General features: G+C 32.4%; 1 protein-coding gene across 1 annotated transcript in view; it reads left to right on the plus strand.

Moving 5' to 3' along the window:
* The window catches only part of LOC136027903 (cell adhesion molecule Dscam2-like), a gene marked incomplete in the record, with an annotated part of 166776 nt that overhangs the window by 130452 nt on the left and 10420 nt on the right, over positions 1–25904 (plus strand). Inside the window, 7 exon segments of the mRNA XM_065705338.1 lie at positions 2098–2168; positions 6415–6772; positions 9085–9231; positions 10603–10736; positions 14544–14706; positions 20798–20985; positions 24459–24645. Of these exon segments, the coding sequence (XP_065561410.1) occupies positions 2098–2168; positions 6415–6772; positions 9085–9231; positions 10603–10736; positions 14544–14706; positions 20798–20985; positions 24459–24645 (1248 nt within the window).

Raw genomic sequence — 25904 nt, forward strand, 5'->3', positions numbered from 1 at the left:
TTATTCTACGGCTTTTGTGATTCAGGGGTCATTCTTAATGAATTGGGAAAAAATTTAAGCTTTAGTGTAAAGAGCGAGGTACTGACGAGGGGGCGAACCCCCTCATATATGTAATAAAAACATGAGAATACAAAAGTTCTTTACGTAAGCTAATTTATAAGTTACGTATATCTTTTACTTATAAAAAGATTCTTTAAAAAATAAAAGTTCTAGTTGCCTTTTTAATTAACCGAAAATCGAAGGGCAACTAGGCTTCCTCTCCCGCTCTTTTTATCTCAAAATCATTCGACCAAAATTATGAGAAAGCCATTTAGCCAGAAAAAATAAATATACAAATTTCGTTTTAATTATTCCTCTGCGGAGAGCCAAAATCAAAACATGCATTGATTCAAAAACGTTCAGAAATTAAATAAAAAAAAACAAGTTTTTTAAATGAAAGTAAGGAGCGACATTAAAACTTAAAGCGAACAGAAATTACTCCGTATATGAAAGGGGCTTTTCCTTCTCAACGCCGCGCTCTTTACGCTAAAGTTTTTTACTGTTTTAAGATGTAGAGTTAAGAGAAAAAGTCAAACTTTAGCGTAAAGAGTGGGGCGTTGAGAAGGAAAAGCCCCTTTCATATACGGAGTAATTTCTGTTCGTTTTAAGTTTTAATGTCGCTCCTTACTTTCATTTAAAAAACTTGTTTTTTTTATTTAATTTCAACGATCAATCGGGCGCTACAAGCGTTTGCTATTGAATAGATATAAGCTAATGAGCACACGTAAAGATTTTGTAAGGGAAATGGCGTTTTTCAAATCTGATGAAATAAATATTCTATTGATATGTTAATTTTCAACTAAAAGGATAAATACCACAAAATATGATAGCTTAATTAATCTTTCAAAAAATGTTCTGATGTAGGTAAGTCTATTAACTAATAATTTGAAGTTTCTTATATTGAATAATTTGAATAATAAACATATTAATGCGTAGCTTAGACTTTTGGCTGTACAATCATGTAGATAATTCTTTTCAATTTTTATTTTCAAACAAGATATGATGCTTATATTTATGCATGGTTTAATCGATAAGTAATTTTTTTTTTCAGTTTACTGCCAACTAATGACAGTGTATGTCTTTTCCTGCAGCTATCAGGAAAGTTACACTTTCTAGAGCTAAATGGGGATATATTTTTTTTCGCTCATTTTCTGCTGATTTTTCACCTACGATTTTTATTCTTAAACTCGATGCCCGCTCAGTGTTAAGACTGTGTGTCTGCATCAAACATCTTTTGCATTAACAAGTTAACAAATTTCCCTAACTTTTTAAGATTTATATGGTTTTGCAAGTTTCCGCTTATTCGATTAAAAGAATCAGATTTAATTTTAGTGTACTTGGTACTTAAAACTTTTTTTGTTGAATGACCTTGACATGAAGGTATTTAAACAAACAGGCGATTACAACTAAGTATAGAAAAAATTCTCTCTTACTAAAGTGGGGGATCAAGATGATGCTGTAGCTCTGAAAAGGTTTAGGGAGTCTCTATTTGTGGTAATTTCGTTTTTTTATGTTTGGCTCTATTATTCTTTTTCCTTTTTGTTCGTTCTTGGATTTATTTATCAATCCATAGCAGTGCCCGTTATCTTCATGTTTAATACGATCATGTTTTTTTTTTTTTTTGCTTCTGTTCATTCTGGATTTCATTTATTTATTGATAATAATTTCTGTTCGTTTTTTATTCGAATTTTATTTGTGCTCGTCTTATTTACTTGTCTTTGAAAACTGCTTTTCGAAAGACGTTTTTTTAAGATTATTCATTGAAGATGACAACGTACGGGGATTTCGGTTAATTCTTTTAAATTAACTCTAAGGAAAATTCCGCCTCATCGAAAGACTTTGATTTTTCAACGCTTTGATTTTTCAATTAATTCAGTTTGGGTCATTGAATTACTTTATATTAATTATTCCTAACTGTAGGAATCGGATAAGATTTTGGTATGTAATGAGAACTTAAAGCCCATATTTAACTAAATTCAGACGTCAGTTAATGGTAATCTCAAGCGTATTTTCTCTTGGACTTAATTCTTTCTTTATTCAAAACTTTCCACTTTCTAGCTCCTGACTCGTCTCCCAGCAATGTGCAAGTTAGCTTCACAACGGAAAACTCCTTCAAACTTAGCTGGAAGGTAAAAGTTAGATTCGTTATCAGATTCTTGAAGGTATTCTTAGGCTAAGGACCAACGCAATTGCGGTCCAAAAACAAGTTTTTCCTTTAGAGTTTTCCCACTGCATATGAAAAGAATAAAAACTAAATACTCTACTTCTCTCATATTTTATTTAACTTAAGATGCTATTTTGACAGTCATTTATGGGGTTGTACGCTAGGATGCTTAACTAAACTGGTACAAATTTACGAGAGAAAGGCAGAGGCAGTTTCTTACGTCTATGGAAGTTCAATATAACAGGCCACTGCCCGAGCCCAACAAAAAGAGCTCGTGTCCACATGGGAACAGTAGCCACATTGCTTTGCTCAGGTTTCGGTGCAGCTTTAGGGTGTATATGGATGAAATCAAAATTATGCGCAAATATTGAGCCGAATATGTGTCGTGCGTGATTTTTTATGTTGAACATTGTTCAAATTTTAAATGCTAAATTATGATTTGGAACAAGTTTGACTGGTAATCCTTTGAAATTAGAAAAGTTAGATGCTTGGAAAATCAGTTCTCCCATCAGTAACGTGAATTTTGTGGAAGATTCAAGGGCATAGTATTACTTGACAATGGTGGGGAGCAGATTTGTGCTGATAAATTTCAAATCAATCTATTCACAGTTCAACTGTCCACTTTTGTAGTACAATTGGGGTGTTAAAACAAAATAAAGTGTGAGGTAATCATAAATTTTGGCTTTTTTTACCTACAGGAGTGCGTGGTAGGGGCATCGGATCCAATGGGGTTGCAAATGGGGTTGCTCTTGCAAATAAGAGCTTGGAAACACAGAGCTGGATTAATTTGCTGAAATTAATCTTTTTCACTAGCTCCAAGTTCAGCAAACTATAAGGTCACGACGAGGATGCAGGGGGAAACACTAAAGTGCCTAAAAGCAAAATGAAATCCAGAGAAATATTCGACTTTTCATTTCAAATTCATTTCTGCAGGCCTGCTTTTGAATAAATTTAATTTTCTGAAATACACCCATATTCAATTTTTGAATTGTCAGGCACACTAAAAACGACCATTAATCGACATATTGCGTAACCCACGTACAGTTTCGAAATGCAATCGTGCTAATGAAATACAACCTTGTTATCTTGGACAAGTCCAATATATGAGACAAGATGATGTTTATTTTTAAAAGACTTTCACAAGCTCTAATAGTCAGATTTGCTTCTCATGCCAAAGTAAAAGGGGAAAAAACCGAAACAATCAAGACATCAGACAAATGTTAAAAATGAATTAATAAAAATTAATAATGAACTTTGCACTATTAAGGGGAAAAAATAAAAGGGGCAGGATCACTTATTCTGTATATCAATAATAAACAGGAGAGGAGTAAAAAATTACACCGAAAATATAAAACACGTCATAAGGAGCAAATAAATGTTCAAAAACGGCTTAGCAAACTTTGAGGAACAGTAGATGACTAATGAAGACGCTCTTTACCAAGTTTTATCTTAATCCCATGAGGTAACTCAAACTGTCTTCGATATACCCCAAAGGTAAATGAAAGCTTGAACTATGTAAAATCACCTGATTCTGAGACGCCATCTTTAATTATCATGAAGATAAGCTTTTACTTTGACTTCCTGTTTTCGTTAGCCTGTCTTGAAGGTGTATTTAACCGTCCAATGAGACATACGAAAAAATTAGTAGAAGCAGTAGTAGTGCAAACTATCTGTCGGAGGATTCCTCTACTAGTGGTTGTAGTAATAATACATTAATAATAAGAATAATAAAATAATTGATTGTAAATGCATCAAAAGTCAAGCTTGTGAAAGCATTCTGGGAAAAAATGACTACAAAAAAAATAAAAGAAAGCAATAAATAGATTGAACAAATGTAATAAAATTTAATTTTTTAGTTTCCTATAAAATTAAGAGTTAGGTGGTGAAATCGTGGATGAAACAATTACTAAATTAAGCACAAACAACTAAACAAACAGGAGACATTATATATATGACCTGGAACAATATTAACAATATTTTTAGTTTCTTTTTCTTATGATAGCAACTAAAATTAAATCAACTTAACAAAATATGAAACAGAAACCAGATTATGTTAATTTACCCCAATTTAAGATGTTTCCAAGGTATTCTTATCCAGCAGCTTTGTACGCAACCAAAATTAAATTTTTATCAAAATTATTGACTATCTTTTTATGCTCGGGCTAAGTTCGTTCCGAAAACTTAGTCGCCTTATATCTAACTAAAAAGACTTCCTGCTCTCAGGATTTTCCTGAGGAGGGATCAGGAAAAGCGAGGAGCATCAGTGCTCTTCCAAGTATTGTAACGATGACCGTCAGCCTTTTGACCTGTTAAACAATCTATAAGCCCCATTAAGGCACTTTTACATGATAAACAATGTGTTACAATAATTTGTATATAATCACAAAGACAAACTATCAGCATTGTGTTATTATTTCTGCATGGTCATCATATAGACCCCTAATTTCTACGGCAGAATATGAAGCTTTCAGAAGCCAATTGCTTCATGCCCATTAAATAACAATGCCCTGTAAAAATTTTCCTTTTGAAGTTCAACAGAAAGAAAAATAGAATTCCAACAGCTGAAAACCGTTCGAATTGAATATATAGGGTATTGAATTCCATAATCATTATTGAATATTAGACTTGTTTTGCAACAAAAAAGTTGTCTTTGCGAACTCAAATTAAAATTTATTGAAGAACAGAGATGTTTATTTCCAGATCCTTATTGGAAAAAATTTGGTAATAACTCATTAAAGGTTGCAACTCTGATTAACATCCACATACAGCATATCCTATACCCATGGCAATCAGAATTATCTCTGGAATTAATATTTCTACAGTCACTCAGATCAGAAACCAGATTAGATTATGTAATCAGATTAAAAATGCAATCTGAGATTATATTCATCTCATCGCAACTTGAACTGGACATTATATAAGCTAAGGACAGTACTCGATAACCATGTTCCGACACATCTATAACCGGTCATACAAAATAAATTATTATGTGAACGTAGAGTATGACCTCAAATATTCATGATTCCTGTCTTGGGTTTACCTAGAAACGGTCAAAAAAGATTGTTTCTCTTTTATTAATATACTGTAACTATTCCATAAGTAATAAGAGACTAAAAAATTCCTATAATATTTTTCCTTTACTCCAAAACATTATTTGTAAGCTAAAAATATTTGTACATAAATTTTTGTAAATGCGATCTTAAAAAAGAAAAAATACGTTTGAAAATACTTTAAATTTAGAATACTTGGAAGAGCACTGAGGCATAGTCAAATTTAAAATGATATTCAGGAAATTTCAATCTAGGATTGAAATCGAAAACACTTTGATTAACAAAAATATTTACGTTGATCATTACATTTTTATTACTTCAACAATTTATTGAACTTCAAATACGAATCATATTTTAACAAAAAAAAGAGTGTTTTTTACTTGTTTAAATTCCGGACAAAAATTTTTTGAAATTCAATTTTTTGTACAGTATGGATGAAGTTCAAAAGGATAATTCCTTTCTGGTTTGTATTTTAAGTCATTGAATATAAGTATTTTTACCCTGGACTTAATTTGATTTTAAACTAATTTTTTAATTTTAGGTTGTAATATTTTTAGTACTCATTTAGTCTTACGCTACACTGAATGTCAACAAAAATATATATTCTTAATACTCAAAAGAGCACGAAAATATTCCCATGAATGTGTCATAGTTGCTGCAGTAATTGCAACCTATTAAGGAGTGAAATGTAGTCTTTAGTAGCTGCAACTTAAGAAATGGGGACTAAGGAAATTGCCCAGTGACTAATGTTTTCTGTTCATTACTATTTTAAAATATTAATTTTCGTTCAGATTCAATTGAAGAGTAATATTTTATGTGACTGCGAGAATAAATTAAAAAAATGTCCTCAAAGAGCAAAAAAATTTTGCAACACAAGTTTTAGCTATTGGACTTTTGATGAACTTTAGGCTTTGTTCTTTTTTCTTCTACTCAACCTTCCAACTTTTTTCCTAATAGTAATGTGGAAAATTACTCCAATTTTATTTTTCGGATTCTTGCTTATGAAACAGACCAGAAAAATATGAAGGGATTACTTTCTGCTTCCTTTCTTTGTCTGAATTGCTTTCCTAAACAAAATAATTTTTCTTCATCCTTCTTCTAGATACATGAATTTGTGTCTATTATAACAATCATACTTCTCAAGCTATCTTTCCCTTTTAGCCACTAGCTAATGAAACAGATTTGAAAATCCTGGGATACATTGTTTCCTGGGCTGGAACTAAGGACAATGTGGTGCTTTCCTTGTCTGTTCCAGCTGACCTTACATCAACGCTTATACAGAATCTGGAACCAAGTACCTACTATAAGCTATCGGTTGCTGCTTTTAATAGCGAAGGCATTGGTCCAAATTCTAGTACTCATGCGATGACCTTTTCGACAGATGAAGTGCCAGTCGTCACAGATGTTTCTTGTTCATCCATTAATTCTCAGACTTTACGCGTGAGATGGAAGGCACCTGAAGTGTATGATGGTATTTTAAGCTATAGAGTATATTATCGAAAGGTCGAATCGAAATCAGGTAATTCTTGTGTTATGTTTCAGGTTTTAATTCACATCCGTTTAGAAATAGAAAGCAAAAAGTAATTGAACTCTTAATTCTGACGATGAATTCTTTTGAACCTAGGTAATGGAGTTGTTAAAGTGCGCGTTTTAGACATCGATAAACGTTGGATAAATGTTTTCTGTTAGATAATATATTTCATTATATATATATATATATATTATCATTAATATTATATATATATATATATATATATATATATATATATATATATATATATATATATATATATATATATATATATATATATATATATATATATATATATATATATATGATTTATTTACATTTCAGCTCAGATATATATTTCATGAACAGATATATTTTGTATTTCAGCTCAATACCACTTCGATTCTCATTTCCTTCACCGTTATCGAAACTTCTAAAGTTTAGGCATGCTAAGTTGGTTTCCGTTCTTTATTTTTTAATCTTGGGTCTCTATTTAAGTACTTGTAGAGTCAGACTGACGTCCAAGAAAACATCTTTGAACCAAATTTCAGAAGGTCAGCTAATATAAATAATTAATATTAATACAATGATTGTGGATTAACGAAACTATTGCTTTACTCAAAATCTTTAGTTGTTCTTTTAGATGCTAATTGCACAAGTAGTAGAAAGACACGAAAGATGTCCATTTGACATCCCTGATAACTGTAAAAGTTTCTACATGCCTGGTAATTGCATATTATAATCTTAGACGTATAAAAAAGGAAAATAAAATAGAAATAAAATAGAAGCAAAGTAAAAGAATGAAATAAAATAGATTCAAGGCGCTGTAGTGGAACCTTTGTTTAGTGCAAAGGGATGTTTGTGACCCCCATAAAGAAATTGAAGAAAGTCAGAAAAAGAAGGTAAATAACATAAACAAAAATCTGAGCTTTTAAGCTGCAAAAATACATATTATTTTAATTCAGTTTTGTTTGGGTTTTCACCTAGTTAGTAACAGTTTGCGCCTTATGAAAGAGGAATAATAAAAGATAGTCATTAACAATGACCCTTTACATTATTTTAATTATATATATATATATATATATATATATATATATATATATATATATATATATATATATATATATATATATATATATATATATATATATATATATATATATATATATATATATATATATATATATATACATTATAATATAATATAATATTTACAATAAAAGGACATATGGCAATACAGTTTGAGCCTTAAATTTGATAAGCTGTCCTTATAAAAAAAAAGGAGCTGGCTAGGCTAATTCAGCCCTCTCTATTCGCGTCTTACTTATCAGCAATAATCGACCGATTGCCGATGGTAGAAAGACGGCCAGGAGTAAAAAAAATTGTATTTGTCTGCAAATTTAGGACGGTCAAGGTACTACACTGGAAGCTGCTGCACCAAAAACAAATGAATAAAGCTCTTAGAAATGAATAAAAGTAAAGAGCGACATTCTTGTCAGTAGTAACTCAAACTCTCCAAAATTCTGTAAATAATTTGGGCTAGTATGTAAAAAAGAATTCTCTTGCTGATACCGAATAATGCTAATTCGTGTATATTTGTATTCCATAGAGTTAGAGCTATATCGGTCCCACACTTGAAAGACTTAATCCACCAGATTTTTGGTATAGTCACTGTTTTAACTCTACGACGAAAGTATTGAAAATATTCCTGCATGGCGATAACTATCTCTAAAACTTATTTAAGTGTAGGAGAGCACCAACTCTTACACTAACTTAACCAGCCATACTGGCTGGTAAGTTGATACCGCACTCAAAGCGGTGGTAATCTAGAAAAAAAAACCTTTGATAAAACATGGTTTGAAACGTCCCGTCTCGAAAAGATATAGCAATTTTTAGCTTGAAAAACGATTCGTTGATCCATCTACACAGCTGTTAAGACTGTCCTTTTTTCTCTCTCTAAAATTTGGAATTTCTTAGCTTGCATGTGTACACGGGCAGCTGTGCCATATTACGGGTAACTGTGCCATAGTACGGGCAATGTAGTACGGGTGTGCGGGCAACTGAGTCATAGTTTTCATTATACGAAGCAATTAGACGTCAAAATTTGTTAGTCTTTGTGTTGAGACAGAAACCAGACATAAATTCGTTGAAATGTAACATTTTTAGACCTATAGTCTGCTAGACTTAGAATATGGATTTAGGATTGGATTTAGGTTAGTACAAGAGATATATATATATATATATATATATATATATATATATATATATATATATATATATATATATATATATATATATATATATAATAAGCATGCCTATAGGCTCTGACACAAAACGGTCGACCAGCCTAGAGACAATTCTTCATGGCCTGTTACCAGGAACAACCTTTGCAGTTCGTGTAGCAGTGGCAAGACGAAATGATGTGGGTTCTGCCAGTAAAGCCATCTATTGTACCACAAACCAAGAAAGTAAGCCCTATTTTTACCCATTTTTATTTTTAACACTAAAAAACAGATTCTGGTATTGTAAATGAAAATGCCTCAAACTTTTGACTCGGCCAATAAGGCAATCAATTGCATTACAAAACAAGAAAGTTAGGTCTATTTTTCAGTATTTTGTTTACTGCATTGCAAATACAGCAAAAAGCTAAAATTTTGGCCCTGTCAGTAAAGCTATTCCATTACAAAATAAAAAAGTAAAGCCTAATTTTTGATGTTTTTAATTTTTAACCCTAAAGAAGTTTCTTGTATTGCAAAGAAAAATAGTTTGTATTGCAAATTTTTGGGTTTGCCAAAAAATTGGCTCTGCCACAACAAAATAAGAAAGTAAGGCCTGATTTTTAACATTGTCATTCTTGACTTAATTTTTTTTTTTATTAAAAATTAAAAATCCTTCAAAATTTTCAAGGCTGCTTTGTTTCACTACTGTGAATTGCATTTTTTTTTCTTTTTTTACAAATGTAGTTAAAAGAGATAACGAGCCGTCACACTTTTGTAGCTAAAATTTGGTTTAAATGAGAATTCCAGTAATTTTCGAAGCTTCTGCTTGAATTGACAAAGTATGTGGTAGTTATGTAGAGGACAACCGTCAAAGATATCTCGCAAGAAACCCCAAAACATATTAAAAATGTACAGTTTTGCAGGATCCAAAATATATGGCTTCTGACAAGTCAAGTTAATCATTATTCTTGGTTCTAAGAATTAAAATTAACTTTATGTCTTAAAACAAAAGTAGAGCAATCACTATATCAAAACCAAAGATTCGATATATCTCTTAGAATATCGAAAATGCATCTCAAACTGAAGTTCTTATGTGATACTTGGAGGATTTACTTTTTTATTTTTTTATATTTGGATTCACAATATTTTTCTTGATTTCCAGAAACGAAATTGGACATAGTTCAAAATTTTGGAAGGATAAGAACATTCTCAACGTTTTTTTTTTTACCCTTTCTCAATCCAAATACATTTTTTTTTTTTTTTTTGAGATTGGTACAGCTACCGAATTTTCTTTTTTCTTCTTATATTACCGAATGTACAAATACAAGGTTATTATAGAAAAGTTAAGAGCAATACTGCAATTGAAAATTAAAAATATTCATAAAATAACTCAGCAATAAAACAGTTTTGGAAATTAACTTACGTTTCATATTTGCACTTATATTCATTGCTGCATTTCAACAGCCGTTTTGTCCAGGAACGAATGCAAATCGGCTAAGGATTCAGTAAATTTCTAATTTTTCAAACGAATTTTCAGTGTATGAAATTGCTTCCCTAGGAAATATTGAATATTTGGATTTGAGAAATTGTAGCCGCTAATTTATGTATTGCTTTTTTTAGTACCGAAGAAAATTAAATTCTTCAGGGTAGCACCAACGTCAGAAACTGAAGTTCTCTGCGTCTGGTCAGCCTCTAAACTTACAACTTCGGATGTCCACTATCAAATACGATACACTGAGCACGGCAAAGATCAGGTAAAAACAGGTCTTTTTAGTTGAATGGTTAAATCTTACATGACCATTAAATTTAAAAAGAATATATAGCCCATGTCAGAATTCTATATCTCTAAATTGCTGACAAAAGGTTGAGAGGTCTTTCGATGAAATAACCAAAGTATATGAAAATTATCTCCCGAGGAATAAAGAAGAGGAATACAAATGTCTTTTTTAGTGCTACAACCGCACATTAGCTTCAGAATGGGGGAAAAGTTAAATGCCAGGCTGGAGTAAGCCTATTCCAAAATAATGAAACATGCTTTTTTCAAAATAATTCCAAAACAAGGAACCATTTTTACAAAACATGTGAAAAGCTGTTCAGCTAGAGTTTTTGAAATGACAGGCACTCGACCTGTACTTTTGTGCTTTGTTAAACTGGATTCATCTGATCCTATGCCAAAATATGTGATGCATTGCGCATGGCCACCAAGATGAGTGCAGGATACGACTTCGCCAAGTCTTAAGCTTTGAATAGGCACAGTCCGAAACTTTTATTTAATAAATCTGGAATTTACAGTACAATTTGAATGATTTTTAAAAGGCTAAAAATAAAAGGAGGGGTTGGGTATCCAAGAAGAAATTGGCTCTAGGGCACAGTTTTAATTCTAAAAGCTATTAATTTGGTTTGTCTTGTACTAGATTTGGTTAATTTTGAATTATAAGAAAATACTTCAACCAATTACACTAGCTGGTTGCAGCCATTTTATTTCAGGCGTCTTTTTATTTATGCTTTAACATCATAGTCTCTATGATACAGTGGTTACAGCCAATTTGGCAGTGTTTCTGTTTATATCATTTACATCGTTATCTCTGCGTTACAGCAGGATAGTGAGTTGGCAATTTATGTTCTTATGGCCTTTTTTATAATGAATATAGAGTCAGAGAAACTTTTGGAACAGGAGGTCCTTTGATCCTTATTTATAAATATTAGTACCCTTTACAAGTGTTAATACTAATTGGGCAGCTAATTGACCACTTTCCAACAGCCCAAATACGTCTGGGAACCCATATGCCTACAAAGCATCAAATATAAGGCTTCCAAGATTGTAAATCTAATCAAATTTATTTTAAAAAGAATAATCAAAATTTTAAAAAACTAATAAAAACAGTCAACAAGTCTTGAAATGGGCCTTGGTGAGTTACGTTATAAGTGCAGGCCCATGAGTCACCTCCCAACTAGTGTAAAAAGGCTATATAAAATAAGAGACTTCAAAGTCTTAATCTAATTGAAAAAGTGGATATGTTACACCTTTTTAAAATTGTAGACAAATTGAAAAAATACACCTTCTTAAGAGATACAGAAGAATTCCCATTCAATCCCAATATCTACAAACCTTAACCTTCTGACGGATGAGGGTTTTGCTCCAGTACTCTTAATTGTTTCATTGAAAATGAATCCCTCCCCAACTTTCCTATGTTTCATGAATATTCCATCTTCATTTATAATATTGAAGATTGAAATTTTCAACTGAAGATCGTATGCATTTTCGTGAGTTGGCACCCTGCTTACTCCCCCCCTCTTAGGTGGATCTTTGCAATCATTTAAAATAAAATTAACTTTCTTCATTAAAATATTGTACACCACTCTAGAAAGCTCTCAGCCTTTCACGCAGTTTTGGCCAATATCCAAAACTATTTAACAATTTTTTGAATTTTTTAGTTGTATAAACTCAAGCATGGTACCTCACTCTAAAGAATTGCTGATGATTCTCCCCGTGGCTTGCCCTAGATTGTTTCTTTAACTTCTGTTGTTTGCTTCTTATGCTTTGTTTTAGAGCAAGACGCGCGATACTTGTTGGCTAACTTGATGGTTTCTTGCTGATCCAGTATTTTCTTTTTGGTTTCGACTTATCAAGAATCTCTTTTATCAACTCCTACGTTGTTACAGAAAGTGGATTGCTTCCACTTTCTCTCTACGTACCCGTCGGGAAGCTCCTCGGTTTTTTCTTTATCATTCGAGGTGGATTATAGCCTTTTTTGGGGTGGGGGGTAGACTCGTGACACCTATTCTGGAAGTAAATGGATTCTAATGGCAGTAAAATTCTGGTGGTTGCCCGGTTGTAATCTGAACCAGACTTGAAGACTGTTTTGGCACCAAAAGATGACCAGGAATCTAGCAGAGAACTTCTAAATCTAGATTTGACAAGTGAATAATCTTTTAATTGGAGTTCGAAGTAATCAAATGGCTTTTTGTGCTGGAGCATCATGTTGCAAATGACTTAATTCTTATCTAGAGTAAACCCAACGAGAATTTCACTGTTTCCACAACGTGTTTCTAAGCTGAGAAAACCTACTATAAACTGATTTGAGTCATCCTTCGGTCCCAATTTGACATTTCAATCTCCAGCAAAAGATAGAGAAAGTCTCAAGACTAAACTTGAGTCAGAAGTCATTTCAGGCCGCCTTAAAACATAGCCTATGCTGTATCAGTCACATTTAAGGCTGAGGCGCATGCAGAGATGACTTTAAGGTTAATCTTTTGGCCTCTAAACTTTACTCTAGCATGTCTTTGAGGTACTGGCTGCCACGCAATAAGGGCGAGATTTGCAACAGCGAAAAGAAACCAGAGTTATCATTTGCTCCTGAGTAATACAGATTATGTGGCTCATTTGTTGGGCTAAAAACAGTCGATACACAGTAGTTAGAGATCTAAATTTAAGCGAAGCAGTGAATATTTATTCCATACTTTTGCCTCTCATTTGAAACTAGTATCTTTGTTGCTTCTATCTTTATTCATCTTTATGATCTATCTTTATCATCATGTGTTCTATGATTTGATCTTCAGAAGAATTTGACTATCTGGGAAGGCTTGTCTATTTTTCATCCATATAACCTTCCCATGTAGAAGCGCGGCGCTTATCGGGAGTGTAAAAACATTATTGATGTTTGGCATAATCATGGGTGTCTCATGGGAATTATTTTTAACAGGAAATGTTCAGCTTACTGGCAACCTCCATGTGCTAGCCTAGCACAATGGTCCTGCTTCCACCTCTTCGCCACGTCGATTCCACGCAGTAGAATTTCCCCCCGGAAGACTCCCATAATTCAAATGGGGCTGGAAGGTGCAAAGGAATTCAATAACTTAGTTGGAACTTTCACTAACAGTGAATCTTTGGGTCGTCAGAGATTTCTTCGAGTAGACGTTCCAATACCCTTTTCTGATTGATTTTCCTCCAAATTTTTGTTAGAGCGCGTTCACCTCTTCAGAGAAGACGTTTAACCGAACTTCAAATTATTGGTTATTGATAATGATGTAGTAAAGTTTTAGCTCTTGTTATTCATTACTTGCATATTAAAAATTTCGTGCAAATATAATTAACCATGCAGGTTTTCTATCCCTGATGGCATCCTCTGTTGTTTAACATTTCCAGGGACTGTGATAGGCAGTCCTAGATGTTTCCATCTGACTACTAAGTTGAAGTTCCACAATTGGGATTATCTTTTTCATATTAATCTCCTTATACAACCAATGTAAAAAAAATTCTCTATTAAAAAAAAAACATATTTAGCCAGCAGTGTAAGTTTGGGGGGACATGAAAATACGAACTACCCCCGAGTTTGTCAGAAATACAAGACAAATTTCAAAACATGTTTAAAAGGAATAAAAATGGCATCCTAAGTACTCTGGTAGTTAGTGTTTTTTTTTATATATATGCAATTCTAAAGACAGTTCAACTTCTTTTTAAAACCGTATCTTTTTAGTTTTCCCAGCTTTGACTTTTTTTAATGTTTGTTAAATAATCTGTCTTCTTTGCATAAAGCTCAACTCTTTCCGATCTTTTCCAGGATATTTCTCTAACAATTTATCCCAAACCCAATGAAATTGAAATGTCTTACCAGATTCCCAATTTGCATCCTGGACTGAAATATGACTTCTCAGTACAAGTTATATGTTCAGCTGGAACAAGCCCCAAGAGCTCCATTGTCACTGTTGTCCCATCTTCAAAAGGTATTTCCTTTTCTATCTACCTATGTAATTGGTTATGCTAGTAATTCACAGGTAATCACTGATCTTCAGCTCTGAAAACAATCAAGTTACATTATCGTAAGGGTACTTTAAGCGGATAATTCCGGTCATATACTGTAAAGTCAGAGTAAGAGTAAGCAGGTTTTCAATCCTTACAAGAGACTATACTTACTGTTTTTATGCCTTCTTTTTCCATACACTTTGTTGCTAGACCTTCAACCAAATCCAATAAATCGATAAAAAATATATATTTGAGTCTTATTATATTCTAATAGAAAGTGACGATAACGGCAAAATGATAGCAACCTCCCCTCCCCCTAAACGGTTCTATCCGGATGAAAATACATTTTGAAATTACGTGACAGGAACCATTCGTCGACCATTTCTTCCGCTAGTATAAAGTAAGTTACAATAAAGTGTTATCGTAAGGGGCGAGGGGCTGAGGGGAACACAACATCTCATATAAGGAATGATCCCTGTTCGTTCTAAGTTTTAATGTCGGTCCCTGCATTCATCTAGGAATACTTTTTTTTATTCGTGTTTGTGTTTCGTAGTATATCTAGGATTACCCTAAATGTGGGTAAGGACCCTTCCTTCAAACTCGACCTAAAAACTAAAAACCCTACTACCCCCCCCCCCCCTCAAACACAGCTCTTCAAATCAAAATTTAATTTCTCGTAGGAATACCTAGAGAAAAAGAGCTCAGTTAGTGTATTTGCTTTTCAAAATAAAGTTTACAGAATAAAATAAAGTTCACACTCTTTTACAGAAAAACTTAATTTCTGTTTCTGAGATTATGCAAAATTTTTTGTATTGATAGGTTTTAATGAGTAACTTTAGAATATAATTTTTTTATATTCAGTATCAGTATGAATAGTGGGTTTTGTTGTTGCACGTTATGCAACCGAAACTTTTTAGAATTTCGGTTTTATTTTCGAGGGTTGCTCTTTACTTGCAGTTTATTACCACATACCGTTTGGCTTGAAAATATATTTAATGCGAAGGAGGGTCATTATTCCACCCTTCAACTCTTTTTCTACTTTCAAGTTTAATATTCGTAGAGCAAAGCTTCGTGACTGATATTTATCTCTAAAAGAATGAACCCCTCGAATATCCATTAGGAGGGTGGAGTCTTGAATGTAAAAAATATTTACAGAGTTATCCTTATAATGGTTGTAAAGACAATCTCATAAAGCATAACAAATTTGTTTCATAGGGATGTTTCCCATGGACACCAGAGGAGGCACCACCCCCCGGGAATCAAGAAGACATTAAAAATTATATCTAAATATGGAATGAGAAGTAATACCACTTAAAATTGCTAAAAACTAGGGCGATAGAATTTTTTATGTGATATGAAAAAGATTGTGGCAATGGAGGGGTGGTAATGCACACATTGCCAATAATAAATGTGTAGACCAGAAATGTTGCTGAGAGTTAAGGGGGATTACATATCAATTTCTAACCCCCCCCCCCCTAGTCGAAAATTCCCTAATTTTCAAAAAAAGGGATAGAATTCCTCCGAAGGGAAGTAATCTGAATGAAAATTATCCCACTAGATTCAGCGTATTCCATAATTCCACTTTGGAGGTTTCAAGCTCCTATCTAAAAAAATTTTAGAGAAGAAAGATCATCAATGCGCGTTGTTATCTTTTCTAAGGGATCGTCGCCCCGACCCCAGGACGACGAACGGTGATCGTTTTGAGTAGCAAGACGATCCTGCTACCAGAGAAAGGCACTCACGGCCACTTTTTGGCACCAAACCGTAACCAATAATCTGATGTATAGTCTCCACTTACTACCGGCAATATCTTAGGTCTTCGCCTTAATTATTTGGTCTGAAGAAGGGTGTTTTATTGCCCCCCCGCCATTGAAATTTTTTTCTTTATAGTATAAAATGATTTATTTACATGCCTATGGGGACAGAGGCGGAAAAGGTAAGGCGAAGCGTCATAAACCTCGCCATATAATTTCTTGGGGGGTGGAATAAATGCTACCAGGAGTTTTGTTTTCAGCTATTTGAAATTTTGATATTTCTCATTTTTGATATCTATACAAATTTATAATGAGTTTGAGTATATTTATACAACGCATTTACTCATCAGAAAATCTTATAATACAAGTTCCAAGCTCCTATCTACACAAATATTGAATTTTGCATTTTTTTTTTCTTTTTTTTAGAAGCAAGGTTATGTTTATTTTTTTTCGTCGGTGATCATATCAAAGCAGTAGTCCTTAAAGATCAGGAGACGGCTTATTTCATTCAAAACTATTAATTTTAGTGCTCTTTTTAAGCAACCAAAAAGATTGGGTCACAGCAAAGGTGCGTTTTCTCATTTTATAGCACCAAACTTTACTTTTAACAAAAAGACTGCCAATTTGTTATAACGACTGAAGATTCTGATATAGCCAATCAGTTTAGAATTATTAAGAAACTATATACTAAGCTTACAAGCTTCAGAAGCAGCAAAATCACGTGGTGGTGCGTTAGTTTCTGAATAGTCACTATTTATACAAAATAAATGGCTAATATAGACACTTATTTTAAAGTTTAATTTGACCAAGTTCATTCAGATTATGTTTTATGAAATTAGCACAGGAATGTGTAGCTTTGCAGGAGGGTCGTTGTGGGGGGGATGCCACAAACATCCAATTTTTACATCCTAATTTTCAAAGTTTCTGTAAGTTCAGGTAAACATAGAACATGTTTTAGGAGAGACGGAGATAAGAACTAACCCCTTACCTCTCTTCATTTGTGTTAAGCATGAATGTAAGGACTGAAGGATGATAGCTCTCTTCTTATTGCGAGGGATGTTGCTCTTCTTAAGATGAAACATTAAATATCAAGTCTCACATCGTATCTTGGTTAGGCCTAGGGATGATATGAAAAACAATTAGAAATTTTGTCAACAAAAGTTTTTTTTTTTAGTTCAAAGTAAGGAGCAAGATTAAAAGCCAAAATGCAAAGAAATTATTTGCTATATGAGGGAGACTGTCCCCCTCCTCAATCCCCTTTAATCTACACTGAAGTTTTACTTTTTGTCCCAATTCCTTATGAACGACTGCTCAAGCAGAAGAACCATTGAATTGGAATGAGAAGTATTTTGAAAGCACTATAAAACTTTAGCGTAAAGAGCGGGGGAAGAATAGAGGAGGGGTTAGCTCCCTCATATAAGGTATAATTCCAATTTTTTCTCAATTTTAATTTTGATCCTTACTTTCAGTTGAAGAAAGCTTATTTTTTGTATTTATTGACTATAAAATTCATTAAAATTTAACAAAAATTTAAAAAGCGAGGATTCCTGGCAGAGAGATCAGTCACTTTAATCTATTGTGTATTTGATTATTATGAATTATCGTCTATTTATTTTTAATCTATTGTGTGCAAAACACAGATTAAAAGAAAATTTGACTCAGCCAAAATTTTATCTTTTCCCCCAAAAAATATTTTTTCTTAGATTAGAAGAGGTATATTTTTGTCTTTATGCACTTATCTGAGCCTTAGAATAAGTCACAGAAGGAGTAGAGACCGGTACATGAAAAAACCTTCCAAGGGATATTATAGGCCCTGAATACCTCCCCGTAGTCATCATATACCTGTCCCAGACCAACAACTTTTCAAGATCTCAAAGGACCCTAAAACTGAGTTTTGCTTTAAAATTTTTAAGGCAAACCCACCCTCCCTATATAGATACCGTCTTTATTTTATAATGGCTATGTAGAATATATCCATTTCACAACAAAAAATTCCCCCTTAAACTGAAACTTTTTATATTTTCAGACATTTAAAGAATTTAACAGGTTTTAACCCTTAAAAGGGGTTATACCTCAATGAAATTAAATATTTAATTTTGTGTTTTGCCCAGAACAGATTTGTGTTTCTTTTGTTTTATTATTGATAGATTTTTTGCCAGGACTGATCTTATTTATCCGGTAGTTTACTATTGGATTATTAAATATTTAAAGCTTACTGGAAAAAAAGCTTTCATAAAGCTGACCGGAAAAGGCTCAATTAAGCTTACAGAGGAAACTTAAAGTTTGTGACAAAGTCCGGAGGCGTCAAATCTGTCAGTTATTGGTAATCAAAACTAAATTTAAAAATAACAATATTGCTCAGTAGTGTCTAGTACTTACACCAATGGTCAATAACGCCCAGTGCAAGATATTCTTATTTGATTTTTCTTAATCTTTGTTTTATGCTTTACTTTTGAACGAATTTCTTCGAAAATGCTTTATAAATTACGGAGTTTAGAAGCATTAAATATATGGGTTTCCTATTACCGGATTCAGAAAGAACAATATTGCTCAATGTGTTAACCTGAAAGTTTTTACTCGATAACTCCAACCGATCCTGGGATATTAACTTTTGGCTTTTAATATTATTTGTGATCAATTTTGACAGGGGAGGGGATAAAATTTTCAAATCTCTATCAGAAAATAAATATACGGGTAAGGCACATTTTAAATTAAATTTTTACGCTCTATAGCACTCTGGAATAACGCCACTTGCACTTTACTGAAAACAAAATAAATAAAAATATTTCACTTTGTTGAGTTAAATAAAAAAAATTATTTGTTGAGTTTAACAAAAATTAAGTTCAAATTATTTTCTAGCCATAAGTGGGTTGTCAATCCTACTTATGTTAATTTTTGCTCGTTTTTAGTTGGACTCGGTTATTTATTGTAATTTCTGATGGGTGAGTTTCGTTTATTTATTCATGGTGATTTGTGGTGATTTTACGCTTGGATAATTATTTGACTTTGTTTCTGCTAACGTTTTGTTTATAGAGCTTTTTACTTTTCTTTAGAAAACTTGTTTTGTAGTAAAAGTTTATAAAATTAACTTCTGTCAGTGTTTTATTGACATATTGTTTAATTATATTGTTAACATATTGTTTAAATAAAAGTATTGTTGAATTCAGTTTAAACCTCCTCAAGCTGACCTGAAAAATAAAACTGAATATCATTCCCCAAAAAAATTATATCAATGCTCTTTGACATCCTGGACATACTTACACTCTTTTGATTTATTTAAGTTATAAGAGCAGAAGCAGTAGAAATAGTAGACCTGAAAGTTTCAACTTAATACCCCCAGTTGTTCTCGTGATATAGTTGAGGTATCTTATTGGCAACCATATCCACAGTACCTTTTACTTTAGTTTTGAAGCAAGAATTAGCTTTAAAGCATGATGGACAAATTGCGTAACTGTGGGAGGTTGATAAACGCAAAATCCCTAGAAACATAGTTACTAGGACCGTTCTGCTATGCTGAACAAAGTGGCGGTCTAAAAATGTTGATTGGATTTACTTGAGAAACGAATGAGCTTTGGAGAAGGGCTGCTTACCCTTCATCACTTTTGGCTCTTAAAAAGGGCACTAGAGGTTTTAATTTTCAGTCGAATTAGTTCCTTTAAAAGTTTCAAGATATTGCTAGCTATTATAGAGCGCCGCTGTCTATGTATATATATATATATATATATATATATATATATATATATATATATATATATATATATATATATATATATATATATATATATTTAGTTTTTGTTGTTTAATTGAATTAGCGCTAAAAATGCTAAAATAGAACATGGCTCTATTTTTTCTGGTTTAATTTCGTATTTTAGAATGTGGAGAAATGCTCGGTTTCATGTTCAAAATAGCTACCGATTCAAAAGGAGAGAAGGAATTAGCTCTTCAAGTTGTTTCAAAAGTATAGGAGAGTGTGGTGTCTTCTAAATGCCTTATGTATAAATTATTTGCCTTATGCATAAAATTGCCTTATGTATAAAATTCCCTAATGCCTTATGTATAAAATTATTAGGTATAAATTTTTTAGTGTGTACAATCGTTATCAGCCTTTTTACACCAATTAAGACGAGACTTAATTGACGCTGATTCACGCATATTCTATTTAGGAAACCTTTTCATTGTGGTTTTAGGATAAACAATCGCTGAAGTTAGGGATTTTTTTTTGTTCCAGAGGCAATCTTTACACCTTTTCCGGAGTTTGGATAATCGCTAGAAAGCATATTTTTATTTTCTGGATTTAATATAGTGTTTTTGATTCCAGCACGACCGAAATTTCTTTCTACGAATCACACTGTCAGAGCTAAAGCACTTAGCATGATTTCTCTCCCTTGCAGAGCTTCTGCAAGAGAAACTAGAGGAACTAATTGGTTCTATGATCCTGGGAATCTGACAATTCATAATCACAGAAGAATCTCAAAAAACTCAGCTGATGAATTGCTCATTAGAGAGGTTCGTTTTCGTTTATTTTTATTGTCCCTTTACGGCTTTTAATTGTAGTTATTAGAGCAGATATTGAAACCTTTGCAAGAATAAGCTCCAGTGACAAACCATTCCTTGGGTACCCCCGTTCCTTATTAGTCCATCAAACAAGTTCCTTTTAGAATATAAAGACGTCGTTCATAGGTGTATCTCTACCAATTACGTGAGAACTAATCTGCTAATAGCCATGATTTGCACAGCAAATCCGTCTGGTGATAAACTGAATCCTAGTCTGAATTTGGAAATAATTTGCAATAGTAAAGTAACTTAAGACAAACTGAATCCTAGTCTCAATCTGAACACAATTTGCAATAGTAAAATAACTTAAGATAAACTTAGGATAAATTGAATTCTAGTCTGGATCTTAATAAAAATTTGTAAAAGCTACATAACTTAGGACAAACTTAGGATACACTTAATCCTAGTCTGAATCTTTACAAAAATTGCAGTAGTAAAATAACTTAGGATACACTAAGGATAAACCGAATCCTAGTCTGAATCTGAAAAAAAATTTGTACTAGTAAAATAACATAGGATAAACTTAGGATAAACTGAATCCTAGTCTGAATCTGAACAAAATTTGCAATTAGTCAAGTAACTTAGGATACACTTAGGATAAACTGAATTCTAGTCTAGATCTGAAAAAAATTTGCAATAGTAAAATAACTTAGGATAAACTGAATTTTAGTCTGGATCTGAACAAAATCTGCAATAACGCAATAAAATAACTTGGGATAAACTTAGGAAAAACTGAATCGTATTCTGGATCTAAAAAAAAAATGCAATAGGAAAATAACCTATGCATAATTTCAAAACAGACTTAAAATAAAAAATAAAAAAAATTCTGCAATAAGCTGCAAAAAGGAAGTCAAATATCCAGTGTCTTGCCTCTACTGGCAATGCTTTTTCTCTTTCGGAAAACTACAGGATGGTATTTTTTGAAACTACTTCCGAAAGATCGGGAAGAATTTTGGCAACATTGGGTTTAGTTTCCAAACTAATTTATTTCAAGAACTTCTAGAACCTAGTGCTGTCTTAAAATAAACATAAATTCCATAAATTTTTCTTTAGTGAAAATCACGTTTCATAATTGTGTTGAAAAGCTTTCTGCATTTAACACGGTAGTTGAGTTTCTATTTTCTTTTTTTTTGTAATAACAAACCTCTCGCTGCTGACAGGTTTGCAAAAAGAAATATTTCTTAATTCCTGAGTTTTCTATTTTTTCATTAGTTCCAGCAATTTCAAAAACTTTTTTCTGACTAAAGTAGATTTCTACTATCCACCACCAATATGCATTCATCCAAGAAAAATACGTTCGCGATTTTTTATTGTCCTATTCTTTTTATCTTGCTTTGCTAGGGTCGATTGTCTATCCTTAATAATTAAACTCTTTAATAAAAGCTTTCATTAAAAAAAAAGAACAATTCTGATGGAAGTAAAGAGCGAAAAATAATATTTGGAAGTATATAAGAGCGAAGATTAAGTGAAGAAGGGAGTAAAGTAAGGAGCGAGAATTATTGCTTCGCAATATTGGTTCAAATAAAGTTACTCATAATATTTCTAAGCACTTTTAGAATTTTTAGAAAACTAGTACTTTGCTGTAAAAACAAAATTGACGCAGCAAAACACAAATAAGAGCGGAAAACAAGTTAGCCAAAAACACGATCAAATAGAATTAGTTATATTTTAGGAAAGAGTTTACCCCCAACTTAAGTGATACCAATGCAACCTAAATCTTGCTTAAAAGCCTGCTGTCTGTTTTTCAGCCACCCTCCACTCATCTTAGCCTTAACATGTTCCATCCACTTTAACCAAAATAATTTCTTAATTCCACCTGATAAGGTTCTACGCTCAATCTACTCTTTTTCGGTTGTCCTACTCAATCTGCTTTATTTTTATCCCTTTGGCAAATGAAAGACTGATTTATAAGGATATCAGTAGTTTTTCACCGGTCATGAAATTAGTAAAATTTAGTTTACAGTTTAGTTCTTTCAGAGCGTAAAGAGGGACCAGTTTTGAGTAATGGGCTAGTTTTTCAGAATTTTTCACTTCGTTAGTGTAACATTCTTGTTAGTGTAAAACTGTGACATGATTTATAATCCTTCTAGCCAAGGCTCTGGTTATATAATTTGACAAAGCCATTGCTACTAATGTTTTAATAACAAATATGTTTTCTCCTAATGTCGAAGACACAGGATGCTTACACTTGTCGATAAATATTAGTTAAGCAGAATTTTTTTAGTGTTAAGGTTGTTATCGTTTATTTTGTTTTTAAAACAGAGTCAATTTTTTATTGTATCCTATTCGTGATTTTTTGGGTTGAAAAAATCTCAAGTTTCAAATGTGAAATGGGTTATTTCATATTTGAAATCAGAGTTACCAATAGTTATTACAATCAGATTTATCATGTGAAGCATGTAAGTTTTTTCTTCTTATATATTTTTGTATTGCTGAGGATGGCCTTTGGACATAGGGCCGAAATATTCATTCTAATTTGTTTCCCACTGTCTTGAGAAATTCCATATTGTTCTTCTTGTTTTTGGTGTTTGTAATGGAGAGGGAGTGTGGTCTTCGTCACTATTTAGGTCATATTAACCATCTGGAATTAAAGATTTACTAAGGCTTTATAAAGTGTTATTAATGTAAAACACGTTGTAACCCCGATGTGCTAACGGTGTATAAAGTAAAAACATGTTATGAGTTAACAAAAATAACCTGTCAGATATCTTACGTGGCTTAAAACATATAGAGTTTAATATAGGAGATACAGAACTTTCTAGAAACTGTAAGATGTTTCTATGCATTATTATCTTGTTTGCAAATATGAGTTTTATTAAATCGAAATAAAATCACTCGTAACTAGATAAGGAGTAACAATACTAGCTAGTTTATCCAAAATAGTTTCAAAAGGATTTTCACATTCTATTTGGCTAGCTGGTAGAGTACGGTAAATAAGTGCAATCACAAGGTTCTGATTATCTAGGAAAGAACGGTCAACTACACAGGATTCAAAAAAATATTAAAAAACTATTGGCAAAAAATCTGGTCTTATGCGTTGTGGTATGCATTTTTTGCTAAAACACTAAGCCCATCTTGCTTTTTTCTACTTCCACCAACATAAATAAAAACCATGGATATTGTTATTTTCAATTGTAAAATCATGTAAAATGGTATTAAATGTGCCGAAAAAGTTCCTTTTTCTGAAGCTGATAAAAAAGGTTTAATTACTTTCTATGAACTCATCCAGTCCTAACAATGCCCGAACGATATCCTCCGTGTCTTTTACTTTTTTCTCTATCAGTTGACTCAAAACACATAGTGATGTTTTTTAATAAAAAAATTACCAGAAATTAGAGTTGATAATAATTGACTAAAGTTTCAATGAAGATCAAACATAAATGCGTCCTTTGAAATATATCTCCTATATCTTACTTCAATTGCAGCTCTTACCAGAGGATTCGGGTAATTACACATGTATCACTATTTTGGATGGAATTAAGCATTCTGTAACACACATTTTAGAAGTTCTCGATATCCCTAAGCGTCCTACCTTGACTTTGAAGTTAGCGACAGAAGATTCATTGACTGTAAGCTGGACAGCAGAGCATGGTGAAAACTTAGCAGTTACTGGTAAGATATTTATAATACCTTCACTTATTCTTTACGGTCATGTGTCAATTGTAACAACAGTCTAAAAGTGACTTGTATTATTGATGGGTGAGGTTAGTTGTTCAACGCAAAATGATTGAGTAGAATTCTTCTAACAACTATTTTTATCATGTAATTTATCATCATTTACTGTTAAATGCTGTGGAAATTGGTGCTAATGTTGACAAGACATCAAGGCCATCTAGAGTTTGGTATTTCTTGGCCTTTTTTCAAACTTCGTAATTTTGTTGATTTCTTAGAAACACAGATCTGACCTTTATTAATATTCTTATTTTTCCATTTTTGTTTTTGACGCTAGAATCATTTTCTGTTTAGTATTGGCTCTGTACCATTGTTAGCCAAAAAACATAAGGTATTTTTTTAATAAGAAGTTACAAGAAGTTTAGAAGTTCAATTCTTAATGAGAAGTTAGGACTAATTAGAAGTAATAAGATTTCTTAAATAAGCTGCGTTTAAGGTTCAGCTGGGAAATAAAGAAATGGCTTCATAAATACCTTTCTAACGGTGGATTGGACTGATAACAGAATTCTATATTAGGATAAAAACCTGTTCCCCCCCCCCAAAAAAAAAAGAAAAACACACACGGGATTTGACAGTATTTGACAAGAAAGGATATTCAACTTTCTATTCTGTTAACTTGGAGCAATAGTTAAAAATTAGAAACTAATAATTAGTAGATCGCAGAACTGATGTAATACTGCTAAAAAGAATTAAATAGATCTTGAAATTCGTATTAATAATCATGTATAGCATATTATATCTAAATGCTAAGTAATTGGAAATGATCCATATATCACTTTCGAATTAAATAAGTTATATGCACCTTCAGCAAAATAATATTCAGGTTTAATGTTTTTTATTCAGTTACCTAAGAGCAGCAATAGCTTAAAACTAAAAAATATAATAAGTAAATAGTTTAGCTTAACAGTGAAATACAATTAATGTCAACGAACAGAATAATAGTTGCAGACCACTGTCCTAGTCTTCAGTATCTCAGTAAAATACTCAAGAGTTAGAATTTATGAATATTCCAGAACCACCGTACAATATATTAGCATCTATCCTCTATAGCAGCTATACCTCTTTTAAGTCGGAAATCTTATGAATAATTGATACTTTGATCATTCATAATGCTAGGGGGAGGAGATTTAACTCTAGCCTTAGATGTAATTAAAATTAGCAAAGCTTAAAGCAGCTTGGCAGCCTAATTTTACGGTACA

The sequence above is a fragment of the Artemia franciscana genome, chromosome 1, assembly GCF_032884065.1.
Source record: "Artemia franciscana chromosome 1, ASM3288406v1, whole genome shotgun sequence".
NCBI lineage: Eukaryota > Metazoa > Arthropoda > Branchiopoda > Anostraca > Artemiidae > Artemia > Artemia franciscana.